This window comes from Ursus americanus, chromosome 3 (genome assembly GCF_024610735.1).
Source record: "Ursus americanus isolate L20-20 chromosome 3, mUrsAme1.1.p, whole genome shotgun sequence".
Lineage (NCBI taxonomy): Eukaryota > Metazoa > Chordata > Mammalia > Carnivora > Ursidae > Ursus > Ursus americanus.
In genome coordinates this window covers 93,247,242-93,263,551 of record NC_142129.1, presented here as the reverse complement: position 1 = coordinate 93,263,551, position 16,310 = coordinate 93,247,242, and the positions used below count along the sequence as shown (strand labels likewise).

General features: G+C 45.8%; 1 protein-coding gene across 3 annotated transcripts in view; it reads right to left on the bottom strand.

The window, feature by feature from the left end:
- BLVRA (biliverdin reductase A) overlaps positions 1 to 16,310 on the bottom strand; it is a 43,540-nt gene extending 27,230 nt beyond the window's left edge. The window contains exons 1-2 of one of the 3 annotated variants that reach the window (XM_045793520.2): positions 15,837 to 15,950; positions 9,098 to 9,130 (exon numbers count right to left, since the gene is read on the bottom strand). In XM_045793520.2, coding sequence (XP_045649476.1) covers positions 9,098 to 9,109 — 12 coding nt within the window. In that variant the 5' untranslated portion in view covers positions 9,110 to 9,130; positions 15,837 to 15,950. Of the gene's footprint in view, positions 1 to 9,097; positions 9,131 to 13,621; positions 13,644 to 15,836 lie in introns of those variants that run through there. The other 2 variants (XM_045793521.2, XM_087861216.1) reach the window with 2 other exon arrangements.

The following is a 16,310-nucleotide window of genomic DNA, read 5'->3' as shown; positions in this document are numbered from 1 at the left end:
AAAATTAAGGAATCTATCCCATTTATAATTGCACCAAAACCCATAAGATACCTAGGAATAAACCTAACCAAAGAGGTAAAGGATCTCTACCCTAGAAACTACAGAACACTTATGAAAGAAATTGAGGAAGACACAAAGAGATGGAAAAGTATTGCATGCTCATGGATTGGAAGAATAAACATTGTTAAAATGTCTATGCTGCCCAGAGAATCTACACGTTCAATGCCATCCCAATCACAATACTATCGACATTTTTCACAGAACTGGAACAAACAATCAAAATTTGTATGGAACCAGAAAAGACCCCGAATCGCCAGGGCAATGTTGAAAAAGGAAACCAAAGCTGGGGGGCATCACAATGCCTGACTTCAAGCTATATGACAAAGTTGTGATCATCAAGACAGCATAGTACTGACCCCAAAACAGACACATAGATCAATGAAACAGAAAAGAGAGCCCAGAAATGGACCCTCAATTCTATGGTCAACTAATCTTTGACAAAGCCGGAAAGAATATGCAATGGAAAAAAGAGTCTCTTCAATAAATGGTGCTGGGAAAAATGGACAGCCACATGCAGAAGAATGAAACCGGACCATTCTCTTAAACCATCCACAAAGATAAACTCAAAGTGGATGAAAGACCTAAATGTGAGATAGGAATCCATCAAAATCCTTGCCATCAGGGAAATACAAATCAAAACCACAATGAGATACCACCTCACACCAGTCAGAATGGCTACGGACAGATGTTGGCGAGGATGTGGAGAAAGGGGAACCCTCCTACACTGTTGGTGGGAATGCCAGTTGGTGCAGCCACTCTGGAGAACAGTACGGAGGTTCCTCAAAAAGTTGAAAATAGAGCTACCCTATGACTCAGCAATTGTACTACTGGGTATTTACCCCAAAGATACAGATGTAGTGATCCAAATGGGCACCTGCACCCCAATGTTCTTAGCAGCAATGTCCACAATAGCCAAACTGTGGAAAGAGCCCAGATGTCCATCAACACATGAATGGGTAAAGAAGATGTGGTATATATATATATATACGACAGAATATTACACAGCCATCAAAAATGAAATCTTGCCATTTGCAATGATGTGGATGGAACTAGAGGGTATTATGCTAAGTGAAGTAAGTCAATCAGAGAAAGACAATTATCATATGATTTCACTGATATGCGGAATTTAAGAAACAAGGTGGAGGATCATACAGGAAGAGAGGAAAGAAAATGCAACAAGACGAAATCAGAGAGGGAGACAAACCATAAGAGACTCTTAATCTCAGGAAACAAACTGAGGGCTGCTGGAGGGGAGGGGAGTGGAAGGATGGGGGGGCTGGGTGATGGACATCGGGGAGGGTATGTGTTGTGGCGAGTCTTATTGTGTAAGACGGATGAATCACAGAGTTCTTGGACAAACAAACATCAAGGGAATTTGTTGCCACTATACTGTCTTGCAAGAAATGTTGAAAGAAGTTCTCTAGAGACAAAGAAAATACATAAAGAAAGGAAGAGCACCAAAGAAGGATTAAATAAAGGTAAAATTATAACTTTTTCTAATGAATTCATCTAGCTGGTGACAATTTGTTCAAAACAGTAACAGCAACAAGTATTTAATTATGTATGTTTATACATTGTATCTTATGTACTTATATGCTATGTATGCTTACATATAAGTGAAATAAAGGACACAGAGTACGAGAAAAAATAGGAATATTTTGTTAAAGTACTCACACCCTGTGAAATGGTATAGTTGTTATTTGAAAGTGGACTCTGACTAGCTGTAAATGTATATTGCAAACTCTAGGGCCGCCACTAAAAAAGGTCAAAAAAGAAGTATAATCAATATGCTAAGAAAGGAGAACAAATGGAATCATAAAATGCTCAAATTAAAACCAGAAGAGTGGAAGACAAAAACAGGAACAAAGAACAAGGGCAGCAAACAGAAAATAGCAACAGATATTAATCCAGCTGTATCACTTTGAACGTTAATGGTCTCCATGCATCAATTAAAAGATGGTCACAGTGTATCAAAAAAAAAAAAAAAGACCCAATTAGATGCTGTCTGTAAGAATTCCACTTAAAATATAAAGACACATATAGATTAAAAGTAAATGGCTGGAGACAAATACACCACGTTAGTATTTTTAAAAAGCAGAATGGCTATACTAATTGCAAGGGCACTTACATAATAATGGGGTCCAATAATATTAACCCTTAACATGTACATGGCTAACAAGAGCATCAAACTACATGAAACATCTATCTACCCAATAGACCTACGGGGAGAAAAAGATGAACCCGATATCATAGTTGGAAATTTCAACACGCCTCTATCAGAAATGGACAGATCCAGCAGGCAGAAAAGCAGTAAGGACATAGCTGAACTCAACAATACCATCGGTCCACTGGGTATCACTGACATCGACAGCCTATTTCGACAACACCAATACACAGTCTTCTCAAACTCACATGGAACATTCACCCAGATAGACCACTTTCTGGGCCATAAAACACACTTCAACAAATTTAAAAGAACAGAAGTCATGCCAGGTCTGCTCTGAGACCCAAATGGAATTAAATTAGAAATCAACAACAAAAAGATAATTGAAAAATCCCCAAATACTGGTGGCTAAAACTTTGGGGGTGGGAACCAGCAAAAGGCAGAGGAAAGGACAAGAAGGAGGAGCAGAAAGGGGAAGATACACACAGGTTATGAGAAGGCGGAAGGATACAGAGAAAGGAGCCTGTAACGGGGGGGCAATGGATTTCTAGAAACCAGGATGTTTAAAATGCCATTTTCAGTTGTTTGCTTCGCTCTGCTATCTCGAACCTTTGGGAAAATGCCACTAAAGTACAGGAACAGGAGCAGTTTCAAGACTGCCGTGAAAGGGTACACATAAGGGACAGCAAAGTGACTCAAAGCCTACTTCAGGGTCAAACTGTAGTCACAGAGTGGGCGTGCTCCCCCTTTTGGACTCAGAGAAGCTGGTGTCTGGAACTCCAAACCTGATCATAGAATTCAGAGGAAGTTAGGATTAAGACAACACGCTCTGCCAACTTAGAAAAAAATTGCTTTGAGACGTTAAAAGGGTAAAAGAAAACATAAGGGGCGCCTGGGTGGCTCAGTTGCTTAAGCATCTGACTCTTGATTCCAACTCAGATCATGATCTCAGGGTGGTGGGATGGAGCGCCGCATGGGCTCTGTGCCGGGTGTAGAGCCTGTTTAAGATTCTCTCTCTCCCTCTCCCCAGCCTCCCCGCCCTCTCTCTCTGTTTAAAAAAAAAAAAAAAAAAAAAAGTAAAGTCATTTTGGAGGAACTTCAGGGGGTAAGGCATGAGGGCAAGAGCTGGACCACCACTCTGGGAGGGGAAAAGGGGATTCCAAATAGTCAGGAAGTACAACCTCGTGTTTTTCATCCACTGTTTACAAGGACCAGAAAGTTTAACAACACCCATTGGTGAGTGTGGGAAAACAGGTACATTCATACAATGCAAGAGGGAGAGAAAAATGGGCAACTTTTGTGGAGAGCAACTTGGAAATACACAAATACTCTGTGGTCCAGTAAATCGTTTTTAAGAATGTATCCTACAGGGGCGCCTGGGTGGCACAGCGGTTAAGCGTCTGCCTTCGGCTCAGGGCGGGATCCCGGCGTTACGGGATCGAGCCCCACATCAGGCTCCTCCACTATGAGCCTGCTTCTTCCTCTCCCGCTCCCCGTGCTTGTGTTCCCTCTCTCGCTGGCTGTCTCTATCTCTGTCGAATAAATAAATAAAATCTTAAAAAAAAAAAAAAAAGAATGTATCCTACAGAGCTACCCAGTGAAAAGACTTAGGTTTATTGCAGCCTTACTTGTAATAGCAGAAAATCGAAAATAACATAGATATTGTTAATAGCTGGCCGGTGATGTACATTATGGTACACCCTTAAAACGAAATATTACACCACTATAGAAAAGAACAAGGAAGTTAGCTCTTTATGTATTTAAATGGACTGATCTCTAAGAGAGATTGTTGGGTGAGAAGAGCAAGACACAGTAAGCTGTGTGCCACAGTTTGTGCAAAAGGAGGGGACAGCTGGAGAGAAAAAAAGAATAATTGTATATGTTTAGAATCTGTCTGAAAGGACAGCCAACAAACCAGTAACACTGTTTGCCTGGGAGCATGAGAAACAGAGTAGCTGGGAGGGAAGAGGACTTTTTAGGATACATCTTTTTTTTTTTTCTTTCTAAATTTTTAAAAATTTTGAACGATGTGTATATATTAGTTATCCAAAATAAAAACACTTAAAATACATACAGATATCTAAGGGATGCTCCAAGCAGATTAGAACTCTACAGATTGTGGACCTCTGGCTTACTCCCGTCTCCCTTCCTGGAGGTCCCTCGACAGCGCCCCGAATCTTCCGCTGCCCCACCCTGCGGACCTCCTGCCCCTGACTGCCCAGTCCACTGACCCCAATTATTTGGCTCGTCACACCTCCAGGCTACAACCGCTGCTTCCACTTCCACTTTCTGGACCAGCTGTAATCTGGTCTCCACTCCCACGACTCTCTGCTTCATCACAGACCATCTTTTCATTGATAAATTCAAGGTCTTTTTCTCAACTGCATTCTCCTGGACCTCAGACACATTTAAAACTTAACTGGACTTTCCCTCCTTTCTTGGCTTCTCTCGCCTCATACTGAGCTTTTCTTTTCACACTTCACCACTTCCCTTCTTCACCCCACTTTCTGGATGTGCGTATTTCCCAGGGCTCAATCCTTGTCCCTCTGTTTTTCTCTCTTCCCCATATTCCTGGAGTTCGGGGAGGAGGGGAATCCCTTCATTCTGAAGGTTTCCATGACCACCTTTATGCTGAGGACTCCAGCATCCCAAGCTGTGAGCCATCCTTTCCTCCCAGCTCCAGTCCTAAGAAGAAATGCCAACTGGGCATTTCCACTTTCCACCTGGCCATCTCATCATCATCCCGTGCCAGGTGCCAACCATCCACTCCACCTGACTGCCTGTGCTCTGAACTGCTGGGCAAAGGCCAGTGGCTCCACGAATTCCATAAGGGAGCCAGCTTGAAATGCTCGAAATCCTGGGAGTCATTCATGTAGTCAACAAACTTTCTCTGAGACCAAAGGGCTAGCTGAGGCTGACAGTCCTTCTCCACCCTGCACTCCAGCCAGCGTCTGAGTCACAGCAAGTTTTCCCTGACATCTTGTCACATGATTTCCTTCCTCTGCATTTTCACTAGCCCATCGAAGTTCCAGATTGCACGACAAGATTACTGAAGAGTTTCTCCACCATCCGATCATTTGACTAAATGATGACTGCCATTTGGCGAGGACAAACAATGTATGAGGCATCACCCCAGGTGCTGTGGGTATAGCAAGATGAGTAAGACACAGACAGCTGTAGTGGATGTCAGAGAGCGGAAGGTAACAAACACAGAGATAAAGTGCAACGGGAATTAACGGGGGGAGGTATCGCTTCCAGAAAGAAAGCCCTGAGAAATTTTTCACGTAGCAGAAATGACACGTGAACTGCGTGGACAAGATTAGCTGAAAATACACAAGAAGAAAGGCATTCAGAGTCAGAGCCATCAGGGCTTGCGTGACCGTTCTGCCCCCAACACCCCACGACGTGAGCAAGCTACTGAACCCTCATTTTCTTCATCCACAAAACGGAGGCAAAAATAGCACCTTGCTCACAGGTGTCTTGTTAGGATTAAATACGCACATCATGGGATACCGTGCATCAGATTAACCGCATGTTTTATCCTGAAAATGTGGTTCTGGGGGTGAAAAATAAGAAAGAGAACAAGATATAAACTGTAACACAAGACAGTTGCTGAAATTAAAAGTATACCACACAGCGGTTGCCAGGGGCGTGGGGTGAGGGTCCTGTGACAACAAAGGAACACAAAAGGAATATTCTGGAGTGGGGTCGAAATCCCGAATGTGGTAATGGTTATACAAGCTGATGCATGTGTTTTAATTCACAGAACTTGTGCACCAAAAAAAAAAAATAAAAATAAAAAATGAAAAAAAATTACCAAACGTAAAGGGTGTTTATACAAAACCAGTAACATATACTTTCATGAATACATGAAAACAAAAAGGTAATCATTTAATCCATTAGAAGCGCTGTCTTGGGAAGGGCGAGAACGAGGATGAAGACCACAAGGAATGAGAAAATAAATACCAGAGAGGAACCCTGCACACCCCAGCAGAGAGCACATGTCATGACAGGGGCTGAGGAGCACCTTCTCATATTTGGCAATATGGATGCTACTGGTGACTTTCGACTGAGAAGTTCTGGTGGAAGAGCGAGAACCACGTCAGACTGCAGTGAGGCGGACATAAAAGGGAAGTGAGAAAGTGCTCACACCGAACAATGGGTGTGTAAGGCTGAAGAGAAGTGAGGATAGTTAAAGGGGAACCCAAGGTCTAGGAATGTTTTCAAAGGTTGAGAGGGAAAAGCCCTCGAAGAAGGAAGGGTCCAAACGATGGGAAAGAAGGGGTAACTGATGACTGATGGAGCTGTTACCAGACCAGGCTGTAGAAGCTTATTATTAATGCAGAGTTTCTAATTCTTCTTCAGAACTCCTAAGACCATTTCCAAACGCTTTAATTTCTTTTTTGAAAGATTTATTTATTTATTTTAGACAGAGACAGAGAGGCACACAAGTGGGGGGAGAGGCGGAGGGAGAGAGAGAATCCTCAAGCTGACTCCGCACTGAGCACAGACCCCGACGTGGGGCCGGATCCCAGGACCCTGAGATCATGACCGGAGCCGAAACCAAGAGTTGGCTGCTTGACCAACTGAGCCCCCCAGGCGCCCCTTAGAAAGCTTTAGTTCTTACTTTCTTCAGAACAAAACAACATGTGACATTTTGTCAAGCTGCTATAATCCGATTTTTCTCCTGTCTTTCAAAGGGAGGCTTCTTGAAAGAGATGTCCATAGGTCATTTCTCCATGTTTTCCTCTCTCCGAGGCATTCTCAACCTACCGCAGTCGGGCTTCTTTCTTACTGAAATTAATCTTAAATAATAATTTTTAAAAATTATGTTTGTAATGATGTCAATACACATATATAGTACAAAGCTCAAAAGCCATAAAATGGGGAAAGTCAACAGTAAGTCTCCCTACTTACTGATCCTCTAGCCTTCCCCACTTCAGGGCTGACTTCTTTTAAGCACTTTCCGGGTGTCTCTGACCCCTCCACCCTGTGACTCACTCAAATTCTCATGGTCAAGACCACTTGTGCGCTCTTTCTCTGTCCAAAATAAATAAATAAATCTTTCAAAAAAGAAAAAAAAGCATTTGGAAATATTAATCAGAAAGAGTCATTAGAAATGAGGTTAACAACGTAGCTGGTAAAAGAGATAATTAGGGAGGCAGCGTGTGAGGTCTGAAGAGGCAACAATTTGCAATTCAGAGTACGGACAGGGGTTTCTAGGGATATTGGATGCGATAGGTCCGCTCCTCTTTTTCTTTTCTTTTTTCTTTTCTTTTCTTTTCTTTTCTTTCTTCCTCTTTCTTTCTTTCTTTTTTTAAGATTTTATTTATTTGACAGAGAGAGACACAGTGAGAGGGAACACAAGCAGGGGGAGTGGGAGAGGGAGAAGCAGGCTTCCCACTGAGCAGGGAGCCTGATGTGGGGCTCGATCCCAGGACTCTGGGATCACGCCCTGGGCCGAAGGCAGACACTTAACGACTGAGCCACCCAGGTGCCCCTCCTCGTTCTTCTTCCTATATCCAGCCCAGGCATGGGGGGGGGGGGCGGGGAGCTGCTTCATGGTGGGCCTGATTAGTCTAAGCCAGTTGGCAAAATCTTGGCTCCTTCGACCGAGTAATTAGTCCAGGCGTGGGCACGGGACATAATTCTTGCCAATAAGACCTAAGGAGGCATTAGGTGTGGCTTCAACAAAAAGAGGTTCCTACTTTTCTGGGAGAGCTGCTATCTCCTTCTGCTCAAAGCGAATGAGGAAGCGTGTGGCCCCAGCTGCTGCTGGCAGCCATCCTATAACCATAAGAGGAACTCTCTAGGAGAGAGCTGACATTTGGATGAAGAGCAAAGAGACGAAATGACCCTGGATCATCAAGATTGCTGAGCCGCTGGATCAGCCAGCCCCACGGCCTGCCCTCCATTTGGACTTCCGAGATAAAAACCGTATTAAGTTGGGTTTTCCTATTACACTCACAGCTGGGAGCTCTCTCGAGAAACATCCCTTTCACTGTGACAAGAGGAGTAAGACAAATGGGAAGGCAGGAATTGAGACTGATGATGTCTGATCGTTCTCATTTTTCCCTGTAAAGTATAAAGTGGTCCAGATACTAAGAGTGAGGAGGGGGCAGGGAGGAATGAGAAGACTGGAGCTGGCCATTCAGGGCAATGGGAAAGGGGGTGCAGCTCCCTGGAGGCCAGGCTGGCAGTGCTGGGCACCCACAGAGGGTTTGGAGACATTTGCCAGCTGCAAACAGCATGAAGCTGGGCCACTCACCCAAGACCACTGTCCTGGGTTTGGCATGGTGGTTCAATGGGACAAGAGGAAAAGCAGTTGGGGACAGCAGACCACGAGTGGTTGAAGAGATGGACCCTGGAGTTTGGCTGGACTTGGAGAGGAGTAAAGGCAGGAAGGAGCTGATCAGTCAGGCAAAAACAAAAGGGCAAAGTGACTAGAAATCTCAGCAGATCAAAGAACAGGGACAGTAGAACTGAGAGCCCCTAGGAGACGATGCAGAGACATGTCCTAGTAAGCAGAGGTTAAGTGTCCCCGGCATAACACAAAGCAAGGCTCTCGGCCCAGCACCCCTCCACCCTGCTGCCCACTCCAGCCCCGGCCCTTCAGTGCTGTTTCTGCTGTGACTGCAGCAGGTAAAGTCTGATCTAACTGAAGCTGGGCAGACACAGATAAGAACGCAGAAGGGCCTAATTCTTCCATAGCACCCGGACCCATGTGCGCGTCGGCAGGCTGGAAGGGAAGTGTTCTCAAGTTTGTGCCAATGTTTTTGAAAGTTCTGTAGGGAGAGAAGACACTCTGTGAAGGAGAAGCGAGGAACACTGCAAGAGAAGCATTCCTTAAACCAGTCCTTTGAAGGAACTCACCTCTGCAGTCATCGTGACCTCCTACTCCCGTGGCTGTGAAGACAAAAGCAGAGGTCAGCACTCTGACGACACCTGCCCCAGACTCCGTGCAGACACTCCCCTTTACCATCCCACTTTCTCCCGCACTCTTATTTTTTTTTTTCTAAGACTTTATTTATTTTAGAGAGAGAAAGAGAGCACGAGTGGGGGGCGGAGAGACAGGGAGGGAGAGAGAGAGAGAGAATCTCAAGCAGACTCGGCACTGAGTGCAGAGCCTACCACGGAGCTTGATCCCGTGACCCTGAGATCATGACCCTGAGATCACGACCCGCGCCAAAAGCAAGAGCAGGACGCTTAACCAGCTGAGCCACTCAGGCGCCCCTCTCCCACGCTACTTACTATCCCACTGGCCCTATCTTCCCCAAATGCCTCCACCACGTTTACCCCTCCAGTAATGGTACCCAGGCCAGTGTCTGATTCTGAGGCTGCTGGTGGCTGGGATGTCATACCAGGCATGCTTCTCTAAAGAAGGACGTTCCCAACCCTGAAGGCCCAGCTCCTATACCGAAAGAGTGACGGTAAATACAATGCCTACATGGACTTAGAAGAATGATGCTTGTCCCAAAGTTGGTGCTTGGAGAGGAGAGCTTCAGATCTGCCTTTCTTTTTTTTTCAATGTGAGGCTCGAACTCATGACCCTGAGATCAAGAGCTGAGAACAAGAGTCGGACGCTTAACCGACTGAGCCACCCAAGAGCCCCAGATCTGCCTTTCTCGTATGGCGACAAGCAAGGCAGTAGGAAATACATACTTCTTTTTTTCCTTCTCGCTGAGTTTCCAGAGGACTTAAATGTATTATGTTAAAAGAACAGTTTAACAGGCTACTCTGAACCCATAGCATTGAGGAGGAGGAAAGAAGGAGCAAACAGGTGAGGAGGAGTCAGAAGAAATGAGGAAAGAAAAAGGGAAGGGAAGGAGAAACAGGAGAGAGAAGGAGAAGAAGTAAGAAACTAGTAGGGACTAACAGTTGTTCCAAACTTGAATGTACTCCAAGGACTGCTTGTTGAAAATGCATATTTCTGGCTTCTACCCCCAGAGATTTCTGATTCAGGAAGTCTACAGGGGAGGCGAAGCTGAGAACCTGCGTTTTCGCCAGGCATCCAAAAGATGGCGCCCACGTGGTCAGACAGCCGCACTTGGAGTAGACTGACGGTAGAACAGAGAGGCCCATGCAAGTCAACATTCTCATTCATTTTTCAGAGCTGTTAGAATTGCCACTTTATTTCAACGAAGACTCGGGCAGGCGATGGCAGGGTGACCGCGTGACTAGAAGTGGCAGAGGAAGAACTAAAGCCTCTCCAGCCCTTCCCCCCCCCCCCCCCCATGTCCAGGAGGCCAGTGCAGACGATGCTCAGAGCTGGAAGAGGGAGGTCGGCCCTCCAAGCGCTCTGGGAAGGGAAGGCTGTGCTGGCCTCAGTCCTTGGACCCATCCCTGCATTTGATCCTATTCTCCTTCAAAATAGAGAAAGGGCTGGACATAGTGACAATAACCCTGAACAAGAACAATGAAATAAGTAACACCCATTAGTAAAAACAACAAACACAAACAAACAAAAAAAACCTGACTCTTGATAATCCTATGACCATCTGGGTTGGTCACCTGGGCTGTGTGTTGAAAAGAACCCATTCTCAGTAATCCCCCTTCCCTCTCTCTTCTCATTCCTCCTTTGTGCTTTGAGATTGGGTCTCAGGACCTAACCTAGTGTGCACACATGCTCTCTTTCCTTTAATAACCCAGAGCCTTTTCATGTTTCCTGAAAAATATGACAAAGGGAACTTGTAGAAGACAAACCTAAAAAGTTGGGAGTAACAAAGCAGGTAAGCTTTCCTCTCGGATCTCAGGGAGTCAGTATGGGGGTGGTGTCTTCTTGTGCATAAAATATCTCGGACAACTAAGGACAACTAAGACACTGACAGCAGAGCCGGGGGCGGGGGGGAAAGCTGGAACTAAGCAAGGATGTGTGTTAAGCAGCAGCCTGGATCACAGGGGGTCCCCAGAGGGCACACCCTGGTTGCTCTCCCCTGCAGATGCCCTACCCCAAACTCTACTGTGTTTTACTCACATTTTTAAGAACTTTAATTTAAGCCTCCCTTAGAGCTTACATGTGGGTGGGAAAGGCAGATAACAAAATGCACAAATACGAGGGGGATGATAACAGTTGTGAGCCTACTTATATCAACTGCTTTATATTAACACTAATCCACAGACCCTTGGCAAAAGAGCTAACACGAATTCTATTTTACAGATGAGACCCCCTGAATTCCGTGTGGGTAAAAGCATCTGGTCTCACAGTCTAGGTGCTGTAGCATTGCACCGTAGTTTTGAGACTTTCTGGTTCTAGAGCCAAACTCCAGAATATTCCAGAGACCTTTACAGGTCCTGCCTTACACTCACGCAGACAGCTGCTGTGACCCACAGGAGAGCTGGTGTTGGTCCCGCTTCAGTCATGCGCTAGCCAAGGGACCGTGTCCAAACAGGTTCCTCATCTGTAGGCTGAATGACTGGACTTCATCCCTAAGGCCTGTTCCAGCTCTAAAATGCTCTCTGATTCCCCCAAAAGGAAATTCAGGGGACTCTTAAAACAACTGGAACAATGCTCAACCACACTTATGATCACAGAATGCAAATTAGCGTTTCACAAAGATGCCCTATCAGACTGGAGGAGATCCACACGTTTGCCACAGTGCGGTGGTGAAAGGGTGGGGAGAATACACTCTCTGACATTACTGGGGGACTACAGATGGGTACCAGCTCTGCAAGAGGGCATCCGTTACAATTCCAGACGCACACAACCTCTGATCTGGCGATTCTACTGCTTCCGATTTGTCTCCAGTGTCCAAATCACATTCACGAAAAATCATTAAATTGCCCTGAGTCCTTTGTCCTTGTAGAAACATCGCTACTCCTTGCCCTTCCTTTCAAATGAGAACTTCCAGGAAAGTCTTCCTATTAAAAATGTCTACAAAACATTGTTTATAAACTGTACTGCTTTCCCACAGAACCTGGGAAAGCAAAACAAAAGAAAACAAAGAATGATTTGGAGAAATGCACATGTGTGAGACAGAATCCCACTTAGAAATCCTATCTCATTAGGCATCAGTAGTTTACTACCTAGGATGAATTACACTCTCAATGACAGCATGTTCAACTGGGGTATCCTTCCCATGCGCTCCCCTCCAGCTTTCAACTCCCCTTATAAACTGCCTCTGCCTTTCTACACCCTCCCTGCACATCACACAGCTCTCTTCCTCCCCACTGTCCTGCCAAGACCAAAGTTTGAAAAGAACCCAGGGAGAATTTTATTCTATATTTTAATATATTCTTAAATATCTAAGACCTAATCCTACAGCAAGAAGATTTAGGTTTGTTCATTTCAAGGGTTTAATATTTAAATGGTCAAACACTAAAAGCCTTTAAGTTTCTGACTATCAGGATTATGTTTAGAAACACTTATAGACACATTTTTATTTTTTAGATTTTTAACTTTTTAAAAAATTTTTATATTTTAATCCATCTAGGCTGTATTTTGGTGTATGGCATGAGATAAGACTCCACCTGTACTTCTCCCCCAAAGAGTTGAGTTGTTCCCAAATCATTAATGGACTATTTTATCATTTCCCCCAAGGACTCATACATAAGATCTTATGAATATGGTTATTCTTTTTTTCACGTTTTCTGCTGTGTCATTGACCTTTATTCCCATGCCTACAATACATTGTTTACATGACTGTGGCTTAACAGTATGTTTTGTTATCTGGTGGTTCAAGTTCTCTCATTAACTTGTGCAGTATTCTTATCTATTCTCGCTTGCTCAGACTTCCAGATTAATTTTAGAATACCTTTGTCAAGCTAAAGAAAACAGTTCCACTGGGACTGTGCCTATAACTGTATCAAACTTGTAAATTAAATTAATGTGAATTAATAGGTCTTCCCATCCAAAAATATATTGAGGAGCAAGCACTTAAAACACAAACAGAACAATCTTGAGCTAGATCCTGAATTACCACGTAATGACAAATGATAGTTCAGGCTGCAGTGGTTGACGAGGCAGCTAAAGAAAAAAGCCAACACGTTTGCATAAAAAACCTGCTTAAAGCAATTTAAAGTAGGCTTCTCCTTTCCCCACATCTGCCGCAGCAGGTCTACTGAACAGCGCTGGGAGTTTGAGCTTTGACCCCTACAGGTGACACACTACGGTGCATTCAGATACGCTATCACTCTGGGGGATACAGCCTGCCTGTGACACAAGAACCCCAAATCCTGGGGCGCCTGGGTGGCTCAGTCATTAAGCGTCTGCCTTTGGCTCAGGTCATGATCCCAGGGTCCTGGGATGGAGCCCCGCATCGGGCTCCCTGCTCGGCGAGAAGCCTGTTTCTCCCTCTCCCACTCCCCTTGCTTGTGTTCCCTCTCTCGCTGTCTCTCTCTGTCAAATAAATAAATAAAATCTTAAAACACACACACACACAAAAACCCAGAATTCTATACCGAGCATGGGCACCCACCACCAATCTGACCAAGGCCAAGGGACACGTGTTGGTTTCTGCATCACAAAAAAAAAGGAGAGAGGGCGGATGAACTTAGACATACTTAGATGACCCCTATGCTCTCTTTTGGTGCTGACATACTGTAATTCTAACCCGCTTTACTTCTATTTTTTTTGTTCTCCTTTGGTTTGGCTTCCTCAGTGTTTGTGTTGGTTAGCTGGAGGTCATTAACTTCTCTTCTGGTTCTTTCAGGGGCACAGACACAAATGAACTGGGATAAGGCTCGAGTTATCGGAGCCGGGGAAGCAGCTGCTATAGAAGCTAAAACACACAAAAGGGCTGAAGAGGTAAAGCTTTCCTGGACGCTCTCCCCAAACCTAAGCCACTCTCTTCCCCTCCCTGCCTTCCTGCCCCTCCTACCCGCTCTATGTTCGTTCTATTCCTCCGTATCACCATTTCGAAACCTTCTACCTTTTCTTGAAAGTACCATTTTTCAAAATTGTAGTCATGATGTTGACTAATAGAAATAGATTATTTGTAGGGTTTTTTTTAAAGATTTTATTTTTAAGTAATCTCTACACTCAGCAGAGGGCTCAGGCCCGCAATCCCAAGACCAAGGGTCCCTGCTTCACCGACTGAGCCAGCCAGGTGCCCCATCTGTGGTTTTCCATAATCTGTAACTCTGTTTTCTATTGGAATGGACCATAAAGCACTAATTGTTGAAAAAAGAAAAAGAAAGAAAGTGATCTTGATAGATATAATAGGAAAAATGAGGTAACAAGAGTCAAAACACTCTTATCAAGGAATAAATGTCTTGTGTACTGAAATTTATAAGGGTATGCCCGTGTTTTTTTTTTTTTAAGCGACTTAATTAATTCAAATAACGGCAAACAATGTGCAACTCAGTTTCAAAACTGGATTGAGATCAGGACATTCTGGGGCCCATAGGTGTTGTTAGACATGGGTCCCCCAGAAAGATCGGAACCTTGGTTCCCTGTTACTGAAAGACCAGTTCTTCGTGCTGGAGAGAGCCCCGGGACGCCACGAACTGCACAGCATAGCTGGCCAGTGGGGGAGGGCAACTGAATACAAACCTTCCGCACGGGCGGAACAAGTAGGGGTAACTTTTGTTTCTAACATTTTAAAAGCTCTTATAAACAGAGAACAAAGTGCTGGTTGCCAGAGGGGAGGTGGGGGAGAAGTCCCTAGCACGCTTTACGTTCCAAATGACCAGAACTATGTAACTAACCAAGTTTACCTTCCTAGAAACAAATCTGAGACCCAACTGGAGACTCGCGCTGTCCTGTTAGGTGGCCAGTAGACACATAAGGCTGTGGATATGTTAGTTAATTAAATACAGGACATTTCCATTGTCACAGAAAGTTCTGTCGGACAGCACTGACATACTTACTTTTTTTTTTTTTTTTGCGCCCGGACATATTTTCTGTTCTTACATTGTCTCTGCTTCCAAAGTCTAGGTATATATATTCTTATATTTATTTCTTACTATGCTACGCGATTTGTTGTCAACTACCGTAATTCCTTGGTCCAACAGTTCAGGGTATCCGTACTTGAAAAGATCTGTGTATATATTTAATCCTGTGGTTGCTGGGAGCTCAGCCTTAGTTGTTTAGAGTGCACTTAATTCATGGAACCCTCACAAGGGTCTAGGAAATACCTATATTTCCAGTTTCCCAAGAGGAAAGCGCGGCCAGGAGAGGTTAAGGGGCTTGCGCGGGATTCCTACTGGAGGAGCAGAACGCGGCCCCGCACGTCTGCCGTGGACCGGGGTGTCAGCCCACGTTCGAGCTGCGGCGACAGAACCGCGGGCTCAGCCCCAGCCCCTTAGACTACGCGGTGCACGTACACAGCACCCGCCGACTTACGTCTACATTACAGCTGAAACCATAAACACTTTCACAATAAACTACAGATTTAATTTTTTAAACAGTCTGTTTTTTGCTTATTTGAGGAAGCCCCTTCCAGGAACAGCTGGCCGCGATCCCCCGCCAGCCCGGCCTCGGGACTGCCTGCTCCCCTCCGGGCCCAGCGGAGCGAGGCAGGAGGCTCCCAGGCTGCGCCCGGGGCTTAGGCCTCGGGCCGGAGACCGCAGGGCGGAGCCCGGTCTCCCGCTGGCCACGTTTTCCAAGCTCCAGCCCAAAGGTTTTCGAAGAGCTGCCCGCGCCCCCCATTCATTCCCGCGCCGTGCGCCTTACCTGCGGCGGGGCACAAAGCTCGAGCTCCCGGCGCAGTCGCCGTGCAGCCGCCTGCTGTACCGCTGAGGCTGGCGGCCGCTCCGATTGGCCGAGGCGCGCGAGGCCGGCGGGGAGCGCAGCGGGGAGGGGAGGGGAGAGGCCCCGCCCCCTAGTGGGAGAGCCCCGCCCCAGCCCCCCCGCTCCGCCGGAGGCTGGCAGGGCTGGGGGAGAACCTGTTTGGCTGGCAAGGGACTCTCCCTGCTCCGCGACAGGAGGAGGAGGAGGAGGAGGAGAAGACGGTAGAGTCTGTTCCCAACCTGTGAGGCCTCCGCGCGGAGGGTGGTGGTGGGGCACCGTGCTCTCTGCCCTCTTCTGGGCCGCCCTCCCACCCAGTGAATCCGCTCGGTCCTTTTGGGTCCAGATCACAGAGGCAGCAACGCAGTTTTTCGTTTCTTTCTTTTTCTGTCGGTGTGGTAACATACACATACCATGAAC